The sequence below is a fragment of the Hypanus sabinus genome, chromosome 3 (genome assembly GCF_030144855.1).
Source record: "Hypanus sabinus isolate sHypSab1 chromosome 3, sHypSab1.hap1, whole genome shotgun sequence".
In the NCBI taxonomy this organism is placed as follows: Eukaryota; Metazoa; Chordata; class Chondrichthyes; order Myliobatiformes; family Dasyatidae; genus Hypanus; species Hypanus sabinus.
The window spans coordinates 182,351,640-182,365,321 of NC_082708.1; the positions used below are offsets into that span (position 1 = coordinate 182,351,640).

General features: G+C 42.0%; 1 protein-coding gene across 1 annotated transcript in view; it reads left to right on the plus strand.

Annotated features, from left to right (window-relative positions):
- LOC132391940 (dedicator of cytokinesis protein 2-like) overlaps window positions 1-13,682 on the plus strand; it is a 1,209,929-nt gene that overhangs the window by 1,031,705 nt on the left and 164,542 nt on the right. Inside the window, exon 35 of the mRNA XM_059965744.1 lies at window positions 3,182-3,338. Coding sequence (XP_059821727.1) covers window positions 3,182-3,338 — 157 coding nt within the window. The remainder of the gene's footprint in view (window positions 1-3,181; window positions 3,339-13,682) is intronic.

Genomic DNA, 13,682 nt, shown 5'->3' on the forward strand with positions numbered 1-13,682 from the left:
CCCTAAACACTACAGGGTTTAGTAACACTCTAAATCTCTGATTAGTTTGCAATAAAATTGAACAATGAGGTCAGAAAGTTTTGCCTAAACTTTAATCCACAAAGATTGGAATAGGTAGGCTGAGGGACTAACTAGTAAGAGAATGAAGACCTCAAAGGATCAGGAGGGATGGACTTTATGGAAGAGTAGAGCTGGAAGGGGTTATCAAAATTTGAATTTTCTGGCATCTACTGCTTTTGTATTAGATAAAAGTTGTACTGACTCCCTGTGGCCTGCACCGATAGATCGGATTTCTGCCTCGTTTCTCTTTACTTGATAAATCATTGAATGTCTTCAAGCAAGTTGAGTAACAGCAGTTCTGTTATACATTTAGGATTCCTGCCACCATAGATATTAACGTGTTTCTGCGATGAGAGTCTGATAATGTGAAACCCTGTTACAATACCTAGTTTCCTTGAAGCAATGTATTGCCCAGAAGTTAAATTTGCTTAGTGTGCATTTAATCATTCAAAGTTGCCTCACACCATTGCTTAAGAAATATAAGCTCAGGAGCATGAGAAAACCATTACGCCTACACTACCGTTCAGAAGGGAAATGCTGATCTGTGCTTAGCCCCAATCCCTTGATTCTTGATGTTGCCTTCTTGTAAGTTCTCTGCTCTAAGGAGAACAGCCAATTATTTGCCTCTACATTTTACTTGCTCAGCTAAAGGATAATATAAGGGAACTTGTAAGATATCTATCAATTAAGTGCTTAAATGATTTTATTCAAGAGTCCGTGCTGCTCATGGGCTATAGTCCTATGATATAACATTAGTTGTATAAGTTAAGTCACTTATTTTATTTAGAGATACAGTGTCAAACAGGCCCTTTGGAAGGAGAAGTGAAAGAGCAGATTGTTATTTAAATGGTAAAATAATTGCGGCATGCTGCTGTGCAGAGGGACTTGGGAGTGCTTGTGCATGAATCACAAAGCGTTGGTTTGCAGGTGCAAGAGGCTATCAATACAGCAAATGGAATGTTGGCCTTCAACGCTGGAGGAATTGAATTGAAGAGCAGGGAGGTTATGCTGCAGCTATACAGGGTACTGGTGACGCCGCACCTGGAGCACTGCATGCACTTCTGGGCTCCTTACCTGAGGAAAGATATACTGGCTTTGGAGGCAGTGCAGAGGAGGTTTACCAGGTTGATTCCAGAGATGAGGGGGTTAGACTATAAGGAGAGTTGAAGTCATCTGGGACTGTATTTGCTGGAATTCAGAAGAATGTGATGAGATCTTATAGAAACATATAAATTTTTGAAAGGGATAGATAAGATAGAGGTAGGAAAGTTGTTTCCGCTGGTAGGTGAGACTAGAACTAGGGGACCTAGCCTTAAGGTTCTGGGGAGAAGATTTAGGACGGAGATGAGGAAAAAATGTTTTTCCCAGAGAGTGGTGAATCTGTGGAATTCTCTGCCCAATGAAGCAATGGAGGCCACCTCAGTAAATATATTTAAGACAAGGTTGGATAGATTTTTGCATAGTAGGGGAATTAAGGGTTATGGAGAAAAGGCAGGTAGGTGGAGATGAGTCCATGGCCAGATCAGCCATGATCTTATTGAATGGCAGAGCAGGATCAACGGGCCAGATGGACGACTCCTGCTCTTAGGTTCTTCTGACCCACTGAGCCACACCACCCAGCAACCCTCAATTTAACAGTAACTTAATCAAGTTAACTCGTTACTCAAGTCACATTGTAACTCAAGTTACAATGACCAATTAACCTACTAACCGGTACGTCTTTGGAATATGGAAGGAAACTGCAGTACTGTTCCATGTTGACAAATTCAGTGCTGTGCAAAAGAAAAAAAGAAAGAATAATAATAATAATAATAATAAATATGCAATAAATATAAGATGAAGAGTCCTTGGAAGTGAGGCCATAGGTTGTGGGAGCAGTTCAGTGAATGGTGAGTGAAGTTGAATGAAGTTTTACCCTTTGCTTCAAGAGCCTGATGGTTGAAGGGTAATAACTGTTCCTGAAGCTGATGGTATGGGTTCTGAGGTCGGCAACCCTGTGAGATGGATCATGTGAAAGTGAGAATAAGACGGGGTTTGGCAGAAGTGTTGATTGGTAAGGAATGCTGGAGACCTGCTGGACATGTCCCATAGCCCTAATATTGGTAAAATGGTGAATTCAGTTTACTCTTGTCACATGTACTGAGGTACAGTGAAAAACTTAATCCATATAGATCACTTAATTACTTTGAGGCAGTATGAGATTTACATTCAGGTAGTATGCGGTTGAACAATAGCTGGGTGCGGAATAAAGTGTTACAGCACAGAGGAAGTGTAGACAGGCAGACAATAAGGTGCAAGGGCCATGGAGGTGTGGATTGTGAGGTGAACAGTCTATCTTCTCATACTAGGGGATTGTTGAGCAGTCGTCTAACAGCAGGATAGAAGTTCATCTTGAGCTTAGTGGTACATGCTCTCAAGCTATTGTATCTACTGCCTGATGTAAATGGCATAGCACAGTAGCATAGTGGTTAGCACGCTTTACTGTACCACCGAACCCAGGTTCAATTCCCGCCATTTCCTGTAAGGAGTTTGTACATTCTCCCTGTGGCCACATGGGTTTCCTACAGGTGCTCTGGTTTCCTCCCACAATCCAAGGACGTGCCGGTTGGTAGGTTAATTGGTCATTGTAAATTGTCCCGTGATTAGGCTCGGATTAAATCGGGGTTTGCCAGGTGGGTAAGCTGAAGTGTAGGATGGACGTACTCTGCACTCTATCGCAATAGTAAATAAATAAATAAAGGGATTGCTATTCCGAATCTGTCCCACGATGTCAACAATTCCATTCGTCCCGCTAATGTTGTTCCTCAAGCAGATCGCTTGTTACTTTGCATTTATCACTCAGCTCTTCAAAGGTCGGTTCTGTTCCTGGGGGATGTTGACTGCTATTTGTGGTTCTGATTTCAAAGCAGCACTAGTAAATTAGTTAGTTATTGTAAATTACCCCAGTGAAGGCATGGCAAATAAGGCGTTTGGACGAGCAGGTGAGCTCGAGGAAAAGGGAAAATGGGGAGGGAGAATGCAACTAACTGAAATGCTCTGCATGGACATGATGGGCCAAATGGCCTGCTGCGCTATATTAAGTGAATTAATTTGTTCCATTTCTTTGCCCTCTTTTTTGCAGCTTGTTGGAGCTTTGTGTACAATCCCAATATTTAGCAAGACAAGGTGAATTTTTTGTTGCCTTGGTAACTGGCCTACTGGAAAGGCTTCTGGACTACAGGAATGTAATGAATGATGAGAACCAGAACTACAGCATGAATTGCACCGTAAATCTGCTGGTAGGTCATTTTCAAGTCAAACCCAAGAAAGCACAATGCATTATAAATCTTTCATGTTTTGTGTAAAACTTTTCTGCATAAAACTTTGATTAGGCCATTTGTGGAATAGTGTGTACAGTTATGGTCATGGCATTACAGGAAGGATGTGAAAGCTTTGGAGAGGGTGTAGAAAAGGCTTAGCAGGATGCTGCCTGGATTACAGCAAATGAGTTATAAGGAGAGGCTGGACAAATATGGGCTGTTTATCCTGAAATATCAGAGGTAAAAGAGAGGCTTGATAGAACTCTATAAAGTTGTGAGAATCATAGACAGGGTAAATTTTCAAAGGCTTTTTCCCAGTTGGGATTGACAGATACTCTAGGTCATACTGTTAATTTACTTTGAAGGCGAGAGGAAAGCATTTAATGGGGATGTACAAGGCAGATTTTTTTTTACAGAGAGAGTGGTAGGTGTGGGGAAAGTGCTGCCAGGAGAGAAGCAGAAACAATGGCAATGTTTAAGTGGCATGGTGGGCAGGCTGTGTTGGCACCGGAATGTGTACTGAAACTTGCAAGTTGTCCCCAGCACATCCTGGGGTGTGTTGCTTGTAAATATAAACAATGCTCTTCACTGTATGTTTCTATGTACCTGTGTTAAACAAATCTGAATCTCAATTGTAGACAAGCAAGTGGACAGACAGGGAATGGACGGATATGGACTGTTTGCTGACAGATTGAACTGATTTAGATTGGCAGACTTGGTAGGCCAAAGGGCCTGTTTCTGTGTACTCTGTGTTTGCATGTTCTGCCTCCATTATTCTTTGCTTCAGACACACCTGTGATGTTTTCACTGGGACATAGCCTCAAGATTCGGGGAAGGAACTACCTTTCCCAGGGAGTGGTGAATCTGTGGAATTCTCTGCCCAATGAAGCAGTGGAGGGTACCTCAGTAAATATATATATAAGACAAGGTTGGATAAATTTTTGCACAGTAGGGGAATTAAGGGTTATGGGGAAAAGGCAGGTAACTGGAGATGAGTCCATGGCCATATCAGCCATGATCTTATTGAATGGCAGAGCAGGCTCGATGGACCAGATGGCCTACTCCTGCTCCTATTTCTTATGTTCTTATGACTTGTAACCAGAAGCTTAGCGTGATTATGAACAAACATTTGTGCAGTTAGCAATGATGCTGATCAACTGGCTGGAGTGTTCACTGATATCTTCAACCTTTTGCTTCAGCCGTCTGAGGTAACCAATCTTCTTCAGGTGGACTTTAACCATATACTCAGTGACCATTTTATTGTGCATGATTGTGACTGCGGCCTATCCACTTAAAGGTTCAACGTATTGTACATTCAGAGATGCTCTTCTGCACACCACCATTGTAATGTGTGTTTTGGAACAGTTATTGCCCTTCAGTCATCAGCCTCCTGAACCAGTCTGGATAACTTCACTCACCTCAACACTGAACAGACTCCACAGCGTATAGACTCACTTTCAAGGACTCTACAATTTATATTCCCAGTATTATTTATTTACTTTTTTAATATATTATTTGCACAATCTGTCCTCTTTTGCACATTGGATATTTGTCAGTCTTTTTTATGTACAGGTATTCATAAATTCTATGTAGTTCTTTATTTTCCTGTAAATGTCTGCAAGAAAATGAATCTCAAAGTAGTTTATCATGACATATACACTCAGCGGCCACATTATTAGGTACCTCTTTCAGAGATGCTTTTCTGCACATCACGGTTGTAACTTACGGTTATTTGTCACCTTCCTGAAAAACTTGAACTAGTCTGGCCATTCTCCTCTGGCCTCTCTTGATAACAAGGCATTTTCTCCCATAAAACTGCCACTCACTGGATGTTTTTATATGTGTATCGCATCATTCTCTGTAAATTCTAGAGAACGTTGTGTATGAAAATCCCAGGAGATCAGCAGTTTCTGAGATACTCAAATCACCCCATCGGCACCGACAGTCATCCCACAGTCAAAGTCACTTAGATCACATTTCTTCCCTATTCTGGTATTTGGTCTGAACAACAACTGAACCTCTTGACCCTGTCTTCATGCTTTCATGCAGTAAGTTGCTGCCACATGATTAGCTGATTAGATATGTGTATTAATGAGCCCGTGTACAGGTATCAATGTTCCCTCCAATTTTTTTACAGCTGCATGGACCAACCATTGCAGCAAGTTTTAATGCAGCCTGAAAAATGTGCGGTACTTTAATTGTTTTCCATATATAATATGCATATTATCAACATTATCAACATATTATCAAGTTTATCAACAATGAACTACCAGCTTCCATTCTGTGGTTATTGTTACAATTTGTAAGAATGTTGAAGCACTGACAATGTAAATCCCTTGAACCCCTCTAAAATGTTTCAAAGTAAAGGTTGTGGTACATTTATTATTCAGAAAATTTGTGGATTATATTCATTAACACCTAATTAAATACAAGGTATTTCACAATTACATTCTCAGAGATTTCAGAATTATGTGCAAATGTCTTGGGCATATGTAACAACATTCTGTCAAGCAAAAATAATGAAATGAAAAAATCCTATCTGTCAAAAAATTACTATAAAGAGGAGTGAACAGTAAAAAAAAACTAAATCAAATTAATATTTGGTGTGACCACCCTTTGCCTTTAAAACTGCATCGCTTACCTTAACCACTGTCTTGAAGTTTTATAAGAAAATCAGCTGGTAGTTTGTTCCAAGCATCTTGGAGAACTTGCCAGTGTTCTTCTGCAGACTTTGACTGTCTCACTTGCTTCTATTTCTCCAGGTAATCCCAGACAGAGTCAATAATGTTGAGATCAGGGCTTTGTGAAGGCCATATCGTCTGAAACCACATAAAAAATTTAGGTTCCCTAAGACTTTTGCATTGTACTGTAATTTCAAAATTATATTAATATTGTATAAAAGAAAATTTCTGCTGTGTGGCAACAGAAGCTATGTGTGTGGGAGCATTTCAGTATCTGCAACCACTCGGCTTAGAGGGAACAGTGATAGGTGTACCTAACAGAGTAGCCACTGAAAAGTATTCCTCTGTCCTACTAAAATCACAGTATATATCACATGAAAGTCAAATTTATATGGTGACATGTCCATATTTTGATAATAAATTTACTTTGAACTTTGGTCAGATCACTCCTGGGTGCACCAGGAGCAGTTCCGGGTACAACCCCTTAGGGAAGGACATATTGGTCTTGGAAAGAGTCAGTCCCATTCTCTGCTTTATCACTGTGTTTCCTGCAACTTTATTTCCCTCAACTTCCTATCCAATTCCCTTTCCTTCATTATCTCAGCTTCCACCTCTCTTATGTGAAATGAGTTTCAGGTCTTATCATTGGCTAGATTAAAAATAGGCCCACTTTAATTAAAAGGAATTCAGAAGAATAAGGGGTGGCCTCATTGAAACCTACGGAATATGGAAAGGCCTTGATAGAGTGGATGCATGGAGGTTGTTTCCTGTGGCTGGGGGGGGTGGGGGGAGGTCTAAGACCAGAGGACACAGCCTTAGAATAGAGGGATATCTATTTAGAATGGAGGAGAGGAGGAATTTCTTTACCGGAGAGTGGTGAATCTGTGGAATTCCTTGCCACAGGCGGTTGTGGAGGCCAAGTCAGTGGGTATAAATTAAGACAGAGGTTGATAGGTTCTTGATTGGACAGGGCATGAAGGGACATGAGGAGAAGACAGGAGTTTGAGGCTGAGAGGGAAATGGATCAACCATGATGAAACGGCGAGCAGACAATAGGACAAATGGCCTAATTCTGCTCCTATATCTTGTGGTCCTGTGGCCCAAATCGTTCTGTAGAAGGGAAGAGTTAGATTGATCTTAGAATAGATCACAAGGTCTGAACGACAAAGATCAAAGTCAAAGTAAATTTATTATCAAAGTACATACATGTCACCATTTGCAAATCTGAGAATCATTTTCTTGTGAGCATACTCAATAAATCTATAGAATGGTGGCAGAAGTGCCTTATACTGTGCTGTCATGTTCTTTGCTCTGGGTTATGCGATACTCACCTCCTCCCTGACATCCCTTACCTCTTCACCTAAATAAATCTCTTACTTGGGGTCTTGCATCACCAGCTAGTGACAACCATTATTCTGGTTGTCGGTCTCATCCACAGGTATAGCCTCTTTCAAAGCACCCTTTACAAGGCCAGTTTCTTTTAGAGAGAGAGGGGCAGGTGCTTGGAAAGTGCTGCCAGGGTCGGTGGTGCAAGTAGATTCGTTATCTAAACCTGTGGCATTCAGTAGGCACCTGAACCACCTTTGTCTCAAGGAGTACAATCCAAGTTTCCTTCAGCTAGCCTTGCTGGAAAACCCCGCACCCCAGAACCATTTTGCTAAACTTTCTCTGTACCTTTAACAGTACCCTGAGGACTAGAGTAGGAGCAAATTTCTGAATGGGTTAGGTCCTTGTTGGACCACACCCAGAGCACAGAGCAGTTCAAGACATCATATTTTTTGGGGAAAGTTTAATGGTCATAGATGACTATAGCAGAGATAATTGGAATTCCTGGTATTAAATGATGAAGTACGATTGTACAAACTGAGGTTGTATCCCTGGCTATGGAAAATGTGCAGTTCATTTGAAGTTTAAGGTATAACGTGAATTAATGGGGTATGAGAAAAAATTACTTTGAGTGAAAGAGTTGAAAAATTTGAGTGGATGTTTCAGGAGCAGATAACAAAATGTCTGCCAGAGGAATTCAATGGGTTGAGCAGCAAATGTGGGGGACAGGAATACTGTTCCCCCTAAGCTGCAGGGTGTACGGCCACGCAGAAACTGAAATGCTCTTGTGCTCATAGCAACACCTCTGTAATTTTCTTCCAAACATATACATAGAATTGTATGGTACAAGAACAGACCATTCAGCCCACAATGTTGTGCTGAGCCAGCTAAAAGGCACATCAAAAGCACCCACACACCAGTCCCTCTTACTGACACCATGTCCATATCCCTCCATTTTCCTCACATCCATGAGCCTATGCAAACAACTCTTGAAAGCCTCAAATGTATTTGCTTCTTCCACCTTACCAGGGAGCCATTCCAGGCATCCATGACTTGCTGAGTATAAAGTTTACCCTTCACACCTCTCTTGAACCTATCCCTCTCACCTTCAATGCATGCCCTCTGGTATTAGCCATTTCTACCTGGGGAAATAAATACTCTCTCTCCACTATGTCTCTGCCTTGATAATCTTTTGAACCCTTTATCAGATCTCATCCTCAGCCTCTGGCATTCCAAGGAAAACTCCAGTTTATCCAACCTCTCTTATAGCACGTGCCCTCTAAACCAGGCAGCATCCTGGTAAACCTCTTCCGCACCCTCTCCAAAACCTCAACATCCCTCCTCGAGTGGGACATCCAGAAATGTATGCGATACTCCAGATGTGGCCAAACCAGAGTTTGATATAATGTAAATATAATTTTGAAATTATATTGATATATGCCTGAAGGTTTTGACCAATCTACAATACAGCATTACTGTCCTTAATGATGTCTTAGAAGATTGGCATCTCTTTGTAAATTCCTTCAGAAAAGCTGTCTGAATGCAATTGAAGCCCTGCAGTATACAAAAACAAACGTTAACAAGATACGGTCACAGTGACAATAGCACCTGTTGGAGTGACAAAGTGAAAGCTCTGTTTCCATCTATAAGTTCTGACGTCAATATTGTGCCTATTATTTGATTCATTCAACGTGTGTGCAGTCTTTTAGATAATAGATTTCCCGAAGATCAGTTAAGAGAATGGCAAGCTTTTAACCCCGTTGCTGTTGCAAATGCAACCAATTCTGAGTTTGGGAAAGAGAATGTGGTCCGACTAACAAAAAAATCCTCAGCTACTTTTACAAACTAAGACAAAAGTGTTGCCTCAAAAATGTTGCAACAATATCATGATTTCAAGTTTGTCATTTCTTAGAAAGTTCAAAGTAAATGTATTGTCAAAGTGCATATATATACACATCAATGAGATTCATTTTCTTGTGGACATACTCAGTGAATCCATAATAGAACAACACCCATAACTGAATCAACTGTGTGGCTAGGCACAGCCCCAATGCCATATTCAAGTTTACTTGACACAGTCGGTACTGTCGGTGACACAGTGCACCAGCTTGGGCATCCAACCTGTGTGCAAATGACACAAACTGTGCAAATAAAAAAGAAAGAAATAATAGTGATAAATAAGTAAGCAGTAAATATTGAGAATGCGAGATGAAAAGTCTCTAAAAGTGAGTCCATAAGTTGTGAGAACATTTCAGTGATGGGGCAAGTGAAGTTGAATATAGTTATCCCCTTTGGCTCAAGAGCCCGATTGTTGATGGGGTATTAAGCTGTGGTTGAGTCTTGAGGTTCCCATACCCTCATCTTGAAGGCAACAGTGAAAAGCCAGCATGTCCTGGGTGGTGGGGGTCCCTGATGATAGATGCTGCTTTCCTGTTTTGTGTAGATGTGTTCAGTGGTGGGGAGGGCTTTACCCATCATAGACTGGGCCATACCCACTATTTTTTGTGGAATTTTCAGATGGAGGGCTTTGGTGTTCCACACCAGGCTGTGATGCAGCCAGTCGGTATACTCTCCACCACACATCCACAGAAGTTCGTCAGAGCTTTAGATGTCATGCTGAATTCATAAATGTCTAAGGAAGTGCAGGCCCTGCAGTGCTTTCTTCATAATTACACTTAGATGTTAGGCCCAGAACAGTTTCTCTGAAATAATAACTCCTAGGTATATAAAGTTGCTGAACATCTTCACCTCTGATCCTCTGATGAAGACTGGCTCATGGACTTCTGGTTCCATTCTCCTGAGGTGAAGAATCAGCTCCTTGGTCTTGCTGACATTGAGTGAGAGGCTGTTGTTGTGGCTAGAGTCAGACAGATTTTTAAACTTCCTCCTAAATTCTGTTTTGTCGCAACCTTTCATTCGGCCTACGTCAGTGGTGTGTCAATAAACTTGAATATGGCATTGGGGCTGTGCCTAGCCACACAGTGTAAAGTGAATAGAGCAGGGGGTTAAGCACACAGCCTTGTGATGCACCTGTGCTGATGAGGATTGTGGAGGACATGTCATTGCCAATCCAAACTGACTGGGGTCTGCAAGTGAGGAAATTGAGGATCTGATTGCACAAGGAAGTATTGAGACCAAAGACTTGATGCTTATTGATTAGTTTTGAGGGTTAAGGTTGTTGAATGCTGAGCTGTAGTCAATAAAGAGCATCCTGAGATATGCATCTTCGCTGTCTAGATGTTCCAGTGTTGAGTGAAGAGCCAGTGAGATGGCATCTGCTGTCAACCTGTTGCTGCTGTAGGCAAACTGGAGCAAATCCAATTCACTTCTCAGGCAAGAGTTGCTATGTTTCATCACAGTGGATATACACTCAACTGGATAATAGTCATTAAGGCAGGTTACCATGTTCTTCTTAGGCAGTGGTATAATTGAAGCCTACTTGAAGCAGGCAAGTACCTCAGACTGCTGAAGCATGAGATTAAAGATCTCAGTGAACACTCCAGCACAGGTGTTTAGTATTTGACCAGGTACCTGGTCTAGGTCGAATGTTTTCCATGGGTTCTCCCTCGTGAAGGCTGCTTCAGAGTCTGAAATCACTGGATCATCAGGTGCTGTAGGGGTTTGTGATGGTTCCACCGTGTTTTGAGAGTCAAAGGGATCATCAAAGGTATTGTGCTCAGCTGAAAGCGAAGCCCTGTTGTCGCCTACGTCACAAGTATAGTATTGTAGTCCTGTCACAACTGTTAGGCATCCTTTGTTGATTGAAGTTTAGTCTGGAATTGCCACCTAACCTGTTTGATGGCTTTCCAGAGATCACACCTGGATCTCTTGTAAACTTCTTGGTCAGCAGAAATGAAAGTCTCTGATCTGGCCCTGCACAGATTGTCGATTTCCTGGTTCATCCAGGGCTTCTGGTTGGGAAAGACACTGAATGATTTTGTGGGGACTTATTCGTCTACAGCTGTTTTATTCAAGTCTGTGACAACCATGGTGTATTCAGTCAGATCCACAGATGAGTCCTTGAAGAAGGTCAAGTCCACTGACTTGAAGCAATCCTGTAGCTGCTCCTCTATCTCCCACAACTACCTTTTTGTTGCCCTAATTTAGGCTCTTTGGCCCCTGCCTGAATACAGACAGGAGAAGGACAGCCAAGTGATCAGATTTACCGAAATGTGGTCTGGGCATGGAACAGTAGGTATTCCTTATCTTGGTGGAGCAGTGGTTTAGTGTGTTGTGACCCTCTGGTGCTACAGGTTGTATGCTGATGGTGATTGGGCAGAGCTTACTTCAAATAAGCCTGGCTGAAATCCCCGGCTTTGATTTGAAATGTGTCGGAATAAACTCTCTTGTTTGGAGACAACATCATGCAGTCTCTCAAGTGCTTGTTTATAGTCAGCTGTTAGTGGTATGTAAACTGCTGTCACGATTTATGGAAGAGATGTTCGCTGATATGTCAAACTACGTGCCTGGAAATGAAGAATTTGAAGAACTGTCAACTCTTGTTGACATCGCTGGAACATTTCAAGCTTCTGCTGACTGCGAACGTGGATTCAATCATATAAATTCAATCAAATGTAAATCCAGAAACAGACTAGAAGTGGAACATTTGTATGATCTAATGATGATTAAGATGTGTCTTTCATCTGGATGCGAAATTAATCTGGTCAGTGCTTAGAGACAATGGATTTATAATAAAGACAGATGAGAAAAAGTTTATGAAACATGATAGATTTTCTTTATTTCACCGTTTCATTATACCCTTCAATTAATAAATCAAAAGTGTGTGATTTTTCAATTTTCATTCTTAATATTCATATATGTATATTATAAAAACACATTTAAAGATACAGTTTTGCGGCCATGTAAAAATTTCCTGTTCAGAACAATGGATGGCCCATGGAGCTGCAAAAACAAAAATAGAGGGGATATTGGAAGGGAGAAACAAATTGTCACTGTTCTGGGTCAAAGCCTTGCATCAGGACTCAAACCATCAATGGTTCCTTTCCCCCACCGTGGATTACAGTTCCTGCTTACAGTTATTGTTTTACAGGTTTGCCGACAGGAAAAAGAATCCCAGGGTTGCATGTGGTGACAAATATGCACTCTGATAATAAATTTTACTTTTTGAATTTTGAGGTGCTGCTTGACCTGCTGAATTCCCCAGCTGATTGTCCACTGCTGGAGATTCCACCAGTTCTTGTGTCCCCCATTCAGGCATGAAGTTTGGGACCAACACAGTGCAAGGAGGGTGTAGAGATTTTGCAACTCGTCTCCAGAAATACAATTCATGATATGGAGGGCATTAGTTTTAGAGTTGCATTTGATAAGGTTTTATATAAAAGCAGAAGGAAAAAGAATGGATTTCCGGAGTAAAGTCACTCATTTCAAAGTAGAACACAGGATGATGGGCCGAATGGTCTGGCTCCATACATCCACTTGTTCCACAATACAAATAGTCAACGTTTATTCAAAATGTTTACATTTGATACAAACTACAAACTACAAAAACAGTGTTGAGGTCGAAAGGATGGAAAGCTTCAGGTTCTTAGTGTAAACATCTCCAGTATGGCTCTGCCTGTCTAAGTAGACAATGGATGCACCCGGTTTAGGACTCAATTGGGTGTGGAACAGCATCGGCTGAAGTTGAATGGCAGTCCTTGGCACAGCTGCTGCACACGAAGGCCATGGTTACTCTCTGCTGCAGTTTTCCTTCTCTCTCTTCTGCCAACCAATGCCTGTACGTACAGCCTGTCACCAGGTGCAGCGATTTGCAGCTGTCTCTTCCCAAGTGTCCACCCTGATATCAGCAGACTTCAGGTCACGTTTACAAACATCCCTGTAATACAGCAGTGGCTGCCCATGGGCCGGGGCCCTGCGGCGAGTTCTCCGTAAAGGATATCCTTGGGGATGCGGCCATCCTGCATGTGACGGACGTGGCCAAGCCAGTGCAGTTGGCGCTGTGTGAGAAGGACATACATGCTTGGCGTGCTGGCCTGGTCCAGCGTGCAGAAGAGGCCTCTTTGCACTCCTGAAGAAGATCAAAGCTGCTGAATCTCATCGCCTCTTTCCATGACGGCATGCAGGGGACAGTACAATTCGGTGGATCATCCTCAGAGCCCTTCCCCATCCAAAGCGGAGTGAAGCAGGGTTGTGTCCTTTCCCCCTCGTTCTTCGGGATCTTTTTCTCCCTCGTACTGTTGTACGCTTTCAGAACATTTCCAGTAGCCTGTCCTGATCCAACCATGTAACTATCATGGCTGAAAAAGCTCACCAACACCTCTACTTCCTCAGGTGATTAAAGAAATTCGGCAGATCC